Source organism: Populus euphratica, unplaced genomic scaffold (genome assembly GCF_000495115.2).
Source record: "Populus euphratica unplaced genomic scaffold, PopEup_1.0 scaffold4.1, whole genome shotgun sequence".
NCBI lineage: Eukaryota > Viridiplantae > Streptophyta > Magnoliopsida > Malpighiales > Salicaceae > Populus > Populus euphratica.
This window is the reverse complement of record NW_011499859.1, coordinates 2,018,410-2,027,176: the sequence shown is the minus strand read 5'-3', so window position 1 is coordinate 2,027,176 and position 8,767 is coordinate 2,018,410. Positions and strand designations below refer to the sequence as shown.

Sequence of the window (8,767 nt, the reverse complement as noted above, 5' to 3'; positions counted from 1 at the left end):
AAAATATCAAAATAATATATTCAAAGAAAAAAAACTAATAACCTCCAGTATAAATTAGTACCATTCAATTCAATGTTTGCTTCAATGGGTTATGATTGCATCCTAGCTCTATAATTAATTCAAATTAGGTTACAACCCATTTCAGTAAAATTTTCATTAGCAATTATTAGTATTATTATTTTTAGACCAGATACATAATAATTGAAAAGATATTATTAAAATTTTAATAAAAATTTATAAACCATCTCAAAATTAAAAAAAAAATGAATCTATTAAGATTTTTCAGGGTACAAAAAAAAAACCAGCAAAGAACCGAGCACAAACACCTAAAATGTTTTATTTTTTTCATCTACCTCTCATTACTTGTATTTGAAGAAAAAAGTGACAGATTATTTGTTAAAATTTTGAAAATAAGTACGTGAACTTGTGATTTTTTACTTGTCACGCGCGCTAATATAACCTGAGCTGTGATATGAATTTGTTATAAAATAATTACAAAAATTAATTAATATATTTTACAATATAGATAGTAAAACTCCATTAAAAAACAGCAAATATATGGCGTAGGTTAATGGTATGGCTTTATTAAAAAAAAGTAATTAATTAAAGCAAGCAAAAGAAAAAGTCATGTGGCGGCTTGTAGTTAGTGTAGCAGGCAAAGGGCGATTGCTTCTTTCTATGGCTCCTGGTTTATGTGTCATCAGTGAAGCAGAGGAGTTCAATATATATATATATATAACTTTTTCACTATAAAACAATGATTTTAGGATATATTATTTTTTCCTGGTTATGGTCATATTTTATTTGGTTGGTGTGAAATAATTGAGGGAATTATATGGTTTTCTTACTAGGAGAAGTCTATTTTGGATGTATTTATACCTTGCTGCATTGACCCACTTGGGCTAGCTATAGCGATAGAGAGAGAGAGAGAGAGAGAGAGAGGCATATATCAAATGATGATCGTGGCTAGAGGGTCATCATCACTTCTATCTGATCTTCTATTCCAGAGAACGTATATTTGATCTTTTTTCTTCTTCCTAGATTTTGCTTTCATTTCATGGCATGCCATGTTGGCTTATTAAGAGAAGCAGACTGAAAAAAAGGAAGGCTTTTTACCTCCCTTTGGCTACCTCCATTTTATCATAAATCATCACCTTCTTCTTCTTCTTTTTCTTCTTCTTCTTCTGTCTCCCCCACCAAATCTCCACCACTGAGCAGCACAAACCCTCTTCTTGTATATTGATTCTTGAAAAACAGCCACTCTTTCTTCCTTAAGTAGGTAAAGTCTCCTCTTAAATTAGCATAAAAAAATTACAGTTCTCCATTTGTTTCTTTTCTTTTTCTGGTTTAGTTGGGTATTAAAAAAATGGCAATTTCGTTGATTGCTCTTGCTTTATGATACTTGTAACTGTGTTTTAGTGCTATGATTTCTTTGAGTTCTCTTATTATAGTGAATCTTGATCATGAAATTGTAGTTGCAGAATCAACATCGGTTAAAAGAGGGAACAGCAATATAAAGAAGAGAAACTTCTTGGGGATACATGGCTAGAGAACAGTGTGAAGATAAGTCGAGGAACATGGTATCTTCAGGAAGTTTTTGTTACCCAGATGTTTCATCGAGTAACCCAACAATCCAAACCCATCTTGGGAATCAGATCCAAGGATTTGAATCCAATCCGGAGATCTTCAACTTGACTACAGGTATGGAGATGATAGGGTTTTCAAAGAATCTACAGCACCAACAAAGCGACAGTAACTCTGTCATGTGGAAAGGTTTCTTTAACAAACCAGCAAACAACCACCACCCTGGTGGTCCTTCTTCTTCAAAGACGATTCATGAATCGACAAGTGGTGATTTTTATCAACATGAATTCAGCAAACCTGATTTCTCAACTGGAATTTCTGAGGCAAGTAATGAGAATCTAATGGTTGGGGCTGATCACTCAGCTCCTTGGCAAGAAAACAGGTTGCTTGTTGATGATTCTTCGTTGACATGTGTGTTTCCATGTGAAGGAAATGAGAGGCCAAGTCAAGGTCTTTCACTCTCTCTGTGCCCAAGCAACCCTTCCAGTATTGGTTTACATTCTTTTGAACTAAGACACACCCCTACTCATCAGAATCAAGATAATTCACAAGAAGAAATGAGGTTCTTTGGCAAATCTCCAGCAAATATACAGCAACAGATGATGCAGGATGGTTTTTTGACAAAAGCTGCAAATTTGCATCATCAAGCGCAGTTTCAGCTGAGGAACTCAAAGTACTTGGGTCCTGTACAGGACCTATTGAATGAGTTCTGTAATATTCGGACAAAGCAAGGTGATGCGCTAAAGCAAAAGCCACACAAGCCTAAACAGTGGGATGATGATCAGAATGGAAGTTATTCAAGAAAGCAATCTCTTGAATCTCTTCAATTCATTGAATTGCAGAAGAGAAAGACAAAGATGCTTTCAATGCTGGAAGAGGTATATATGTTCGTGAACTCCTTGTTTTAAAGTTTATAAAGATCCTATCTTTTTCGTTATTCCTTTCGACAAAGATAAAAAGGACACAGCAACATGTTTCTTGTACCTTATTACTGACAAGAAAGATTGAAAATTTTACTCTTGTTGTTGATTAGTTGTTCCTGAACTAATTTAGCGACTTGGGGCCTCGTCTTTAATGCCCCCATCATGACAATTCAAGCTTTTTATGTACTTTCAGAAACCTCGATTCCTTTATCTTCTTTTCATGGCATCTTTGTTTTCATCTTATTACTCTCCTTCTGTATGTAGTCATCCTAGATGAAACTCGTATTTTCAATGGCTAATAAAAGCTAACAACTCAATTTTCACATATATCACTATCTGTTTCTTTTTTTCTTTTAGGTGGATAGAAGATACAGGCACTACTGTGATCAAATGAAAACTATGGTGTCATCCTTTGAAGCCGTGGCAGGTACTGGAGCTGCGTCAGTCTACTCAGCTTTAGCATCTAAAGCCATGTCAAGGCACTTCAGATGTTTAAGAGATGGAATTGTGGAACAAATTCATGCAACAAAGAAAGCTATGGGGGAGAAAGATCCTGTTGCACCAGGTACAACAAAAGGTGAAACTCCAAGGCTTAAGATTCTTGATCAAGCTTTAAGGCAACAAAGGGCTTTTCAACAAATGGGCATGATGGAGAGCCATCCATGGAGACCTCAAAGAGGCCTTCCCGAAAGATCTGTGTCGTTTCTTCGAGCGTGGTTGTTTGAGCATTTTCTCCATCCGTAAATATCTCTCTCTATCTTTGAGCTTCTGCAAAATTTAGTGTCTATATAACTACACTACAAAGTAGATTTAATGAAAGAATCAAGGTTTTCTGCAAAAAAAAACAAAATACAACACATGTTGTTGTGTTATAGCCCCAGTAACTTCTTTCATAAGTTAAGTGTTAAGAATGGTCTCAATCATTTTGCTTTCAAATACCTTCTTAGTCTCTACCCACCTCCATCAGATTCTTTTTTTTTTTTCCTTTTTTTTCATATTATTTCAATCATTTTAGTTCTCATTCTATGTACATATTTTAAATTTTTGCGTGGATTTGATTCTATTGCATAGGACCCATATCTCTCACTCACACACGCAAGAGGAGTTAAGTAACATACACATGTTGTTCTAGCCTCACATCAAGCTTAACCTCCATGTTTTTCATGGCAAACCTTTTGCAGGTACCCAAGTGATGTTGATAAACATATTTTATCCCGTCAAACTGGTCTCTCGAGAAGCCAGGCACGTCCACATCTCTCTATAGATTATTTTAATCTTACATGAATTAATCTATATTATCGATGGGGCATATCTTCATAGGATCCACAGTTTACTCATATGATCTCAAATGTGATTATAATATTTTTATGTGTATGATATTAAATTAATTATATGATGCCTCTTGTTCTTACGTCTTTCAATAGGTATCCAATTGGTTTATCAATGCAAGAGTGAGGCTATGGAAACCTATGGTGGAAGAGATGTATTTAGAAGAAACAAAGGAGCAAGACAATAACATGGCCTCCTCGGATGGAGTCACTGATCTTGATGAAAATATCAATGGCCGGCCTAATCAAAATCCTTCTTCAACAGATCAAAAACCGACACCGGACCATCTCATTCGAATTGACTCTGAATGCCTGTCTTCCATTATCTCTAACCCAGATAAAAACGGCACCAATAAAAGCACCATATCATTTCAAAGCCACCACTTGCAACACCAACAACAGAGTTTTGGAAACTTTGGTAGTATGGATTTGGATTTTTCATCTTACAATCATCACGCGGCGGGTGGGGTTTCTTATGCTAATGATAGTGCTAGTAACCAGAACTTCAATAGTGGTGGTGGAGTGTCGTTGACATTAGGGTTGCAACAGCATGGAGGGAGCGGAGTGAGCTTAGCATTCTCTCCTGCCTCTCAAAGTTCTCTATTTTACCATAGAGACCATATTGAAGATTGCCAACCAGTCCAATACTCACTTCTAGATGGTGAAGGACAGAATTTGCCTTACAGGAATTTGATGGGAGCTCAGTTACTGCATGACATGGCTGGATGAAAAAAAAATTGCTTGATCGGACATTCGGTGGGGATATTGCCGGAGTTCTTACTAAAGGATGGTGATGGTTGCCAAGTAGTTTTAGGTGTAGATAAAAACTCCATACGTATCTACATAAAGCTATCCTAGTTAGTTAAAAATACTGTGGACATTAGTTCCATAGCTAGAATAGTTTGGCCTTTTTTTTTTCTTTTTTTGCATTGGAAATTAAGAACTTGTTTCTTTTATGAGAGGCTAAATTGGAATTGCATGTGATCGACGCAAGGTAATTCAGGTATTTCTTCACTCTTTTGGGTAGAATCAGTTTTTCAAGAATTTTATCATGTTTTATTTTCTGAAGGTAGATGTCTCCTCCTCCTTTTTGCAGTGTGGTTGTGATTTTTTCAAAATGTTTTTTATTAAAAAATATATTAAAATAAATTTTTATTTTTTAATAATAATTTTTTATATCACGTATCAAAATAATCTAAAAACAGTAAAAAATATTAATTTAAAATAAAAAATAAAAAAATAATTTTTTTCAAATGCTTTTAAAATAAAAAATAAACATGATCAAAATGATTATCTAAGCTGAGTGATTGAATCATTTCTGGCTCTTGTTTAAGTGGTGATTTCAATTTTTTATTTTTTTTTGTAATGGTTTATTATAGCTAGATATTTGTTTTTTATTTGCTAGACAAAATTAAGTTAGCAACTCAATTTGGTTGGACCTCGGTTTTGGAGATTAAGACAATTGCTATACATGGTGGTCCCTAATTCATCTTCATGAAGGTGATCTTTCATGCTCATAAGAATTGCTTGCTTAATGATTTGTCCACTTTGGCTACTGCTTTTGCTGATGGAAAGGTGCTTTTTTTTTACCTTCCTTTTCGACATGGTGTGATAGCTAGAGGATTTTCTAGGATTATATGCTCCTTCAAGTGGAAAACGCAGCTCTTCCGGGGAAGGTTTTTATTAATTGCTGCCCTAAATATTATTCCCATGATTGAAGATCATGAACTTGTTCTGGTAATCAACATGAGTAGCTTTTTTTCAGTGGGAAAACAAGTAGTGGCCTTCTCGATTCTTGATTTCGTAATAAAAGTTCTTAGCAATGGTTTTAATTTTGTATCACGCGCTAATTAATTAAGGAGCTACATAAATATAACTGTGTAGGAGCAAGATTAGGCAAAATGCGTGAAGGTTATATATGCTCCATTAAGAACAATTTGCATTACCGATTAATGCATTTTCCAAAAAGGTTAGGCCATCATAACTCTCAGGGGGGTGGGGGGGCTAAAAAACAACATCAGCACTTACATTAGCATGGTGATCTGCGTGACCAAACATTGCAAACGACTTTACTAAAAGCATAGGGCAATAGTTAATTAAGCATATGGGAGCATTAATTAATTAAACAATAGTTAATTAAGCATATGGGAGCTTTAATTAAACAATACTTAATTACGCATATGAAAGCATTAATTAAATCAAGCAAACAACAGTTAATTTATGCTCTTTTTGCTCAAACAGAAAGTGGGAAAGGTTTTAGTGATTCATGCATTACCTTTGACGCTGACGCTGATGATTATCATTTTATATGCTGTAACGCTTCAATCATTTACTTGTCTTATGAAAAATGTGTGCCTAACTGGCTACTCATCCTGAAGGTGACATCGCTAAAAAGCATTATGTTCTTTTTTATATCGCACACATGCATTGAAGGTACAGGGTCCCTTCTACTGTTTGTGAATATCTATATATCTTTGAAACTCCTTATTGAAGAACTTAGCTAAATTATTATACTAATTAATTGCAGATCATGCTGGTGGGATCGATCCATTCATGTAATGGATGGAAAGTTTCTCTACAAGTCATTTAACAGTGGTGATTTTGCTACACCTCCAACAGCGCATTTCAGCTTTGCCGAGCAGCTTATTATTACAGTATTGAGGTATGGCGATATAAGAGAAAACACAGCATGGTAAAATCACCATCTCCCATTTATTTAGGCAAAACAAGTGATGGGTGCCCAAGTGCACATGATCTTAAACAAAAGCCTATTCGCAATAACACATGACTAAAGGGCCAGCACAGGAAAGCAGAAGGCAAAGTTTACGTGATAATATAGTAATTTAAGTTATTAGATAAAATTTTAAAATATGATTTATATTATATTTTTAATATATATTTTTTAATGAATACTTTTTAAATTTAAAACTTACATCGACCTACATTACCCTATGCTTAATTTTTATCAAATAAATAAAGATAATAAGATTCAAACTCGAGATCTCTTAATTATCAAGGTTCTAATATCATGTCAAAGAATTATCTAAACCCAATAAATTAAGCTATTAAGTAAAGTTATGGAATATAATTTATATTATTCTCTGATAATTTATCATCAAAACATAAAGGTTAAAGTTTTTAGCACCTTTCAATCTAACTTTCAATTTATTTTCATTTAAAGTTACCCTGAAATATATTATAAAAAGCTCAATAATTCTATTTTCAACCCCAAAACATGCTATAATTAGTTTAAAAAGCAAAAATCAAACAGAATAAAAAACAATACAGGCCATGAAAGACATTTTTAGACGTGGTTGAAGTACAAGATCACATCATTTGAACTCTCATCTCCAAGACTAATTAACTAATACTAAGATTGGTGTTTTTCTCTTCTTTTTTAATAGCAGCTTTCTCTCTTCTTTCTCAGCAATTAAGGATTGAAACATAATAAAAATATTTGATACCAAAAAGTAAAAACTCAAAACTATAGGAACCAAATAATGTAAAAATAAAAAAATTTACAAGACCAAATGAAATATTTTGCAACTTATAAACGATATGTGTGTGTCATAAGTTTGATATTTCAAGCTATATTCTTCCATCGTGTTGAAAGCATAAGCAGGACTAAAATTAACCAGGTTCATATTGGGCCTCATAATCCCACCACCAGCAATAATTGAGCCCAAAAGTAGGATATAGAATTTCTCTCGGGCTTGGAGCTTGGACGTTGGAGCTCTATCTAAACCCAGTCCAAGTCTGTTTGGGCCACTTAATTAACCATCTTGTTTCAGGCATCTCAGCTTCATAGATCAACAGGAGTCTAAAAAGTTCTACAAATTATTGAGCCGAGACTTAGATACAGTCTAGGATTTTTATTTTATTTTGCTGTTTCGACAGGCCCAAGGCTGTGTTCAAGGACAGTGGCCCGGTTCCCCTTGTTTTGAAAATGCCAACCGGGTTCTGGACAAATTTCTCTTGCCTGTAATCATGCACCGACCACATGCAGGCCCACTCTTGATCATCTTGATTTTCTTGTCTGTCATTTTATTTTTTGTCTTGCAATAAAAAAACATAGTCTAAAAAACAAGGAGGCTAGCTTTGAAAGAAATCTCTTCCCAGGCCGATAATGCAACATCTGAAATCGGCTTTTCAAGGGGCTGACCGTACCTAGTGGACCAATGTATGCTCACAATTCAATTATAGAGCCTACAGTCGATGTGACCCTAGAAAAATTTCAATTCAGGTGGTTTTCTATTGGTCGCACCTCAATTCACGTATGCACAGCCCGTATCTCACAGTATTTTTATTCCTCTACAGCATCTCACGTCAAGCTTGTACGTGGCGGGAAATCCATTTGGAGCGCTTTTATTCGATATCAAACAAGATATCCTGTAAGATTACGATTATGATTACGATTACTATTACGATTACGATTACAAATTATTAAAATTAAAATGCTTCGGTGCGTGCACCCAAGTGTCCGCGCATACTACAGTGGAATGAAAATGTGAACTGAAACTTTTGCTGTTGTTGAATAAAATTATTTAACTTTTTCATAGAATCTATTTATTGTTATTATATTAATTGGAGACAAATTAATCTACTAATATTTTAAAGGAAGAATAAGATAATTTAAATACCATTAAAATTTTAAAAACTAGGGGTCAAAGAAATTTTTTTTTCTCTTTTAACTTTTTGACTGCAAAATTAAATAAGTACATTGTCCTTAAAAAAAAGATTTTAAAACTAACTTCTAGTATTTTCATCATGGTATTTAAGTTATAAATAATATATGTAAAGAGCAATTTATTTTTTTAAGAAACATAGATACAAATTAAAAAATAATTAGCATGTGCAGCACACACACTATTGAAAAGATACATTTTACATCTCCCCACATCCAACTATCATTTTCCGCATATATTTTGAAAG

The 8,767-nt window shown here is 34.0% G+C and overlaps 1 protein-coding gene and 1 long non-coding RNA gene across 2 annotated transcripts; one reads left to right on the top strand and one right to left on the bottom strand.

The window, feature by feature from the left end:
* Positions 1 to 923: 923 nt before the first annotated feature.
* LOC105124343 (uncharacterized) lies at positions 924 to 1,549 on the bottom strand. The gene is made up of 2 exons (XR_842028.1): positions 1,471 to 1,549; positions 924 to 1,275 (listed from the first exon to the last, which is right to left on the bottom strand). It is a non-coding gene; the product is annotated as an uncharacterized LOC105124343 (long non-coding RNA).
* Positions 1,115 to 4,879, top strand: LOC105124344 (homeobox protein BEL1 homolog). The gene is made up of 5 exons (XM_011024330.1): positions 1,115 to 1,279; positions 1,482 to 2,462; positions 2,865 to 3,247; positions 3,689 to 3,749; positions 3,932 to 4,879. The coding sequence occupies exons 2-5, from the start codon at positions 1,542 to 1,544 to the stop codon at positions 4,562 to 4,564; spliced, it is 1,998 nt and encodes a 665-aa protein (XP_011022632.1). The 5' UTR covers positions 1,115 to 1,279; positions 1,482 to 1,541; the 3' UTR covers positions 4,565 to 4,879.
* Positions 4,880 to 8,767: the final 3,888 nt, after the last annotated feature.

Bases quoted from the DNA above. Each gene is read 5' to 3' on its own strand.
- LOC105124344 (XM_011024330.1), top strand. From the start codon at position 1,542: ATGGCTAGAGAACAGTGTGAAGATAAGTCGAGGAACATGGTATCTTCA. The intron at 3,248-3,688 runs GTAAATATCTCT...AACCTTTTGCAG, and splicing joins TTTGAGCATTTTCTCCATCC to GTACCCAAGTGATGTTGATA. The intron at 3,750-3,931 runs GCACGTCCACAT...GTCTTTCAATAG, and splicing joins CTGGTCTCTCGAGAAGCCAG to GTATCCAATTGGTTTATCAA.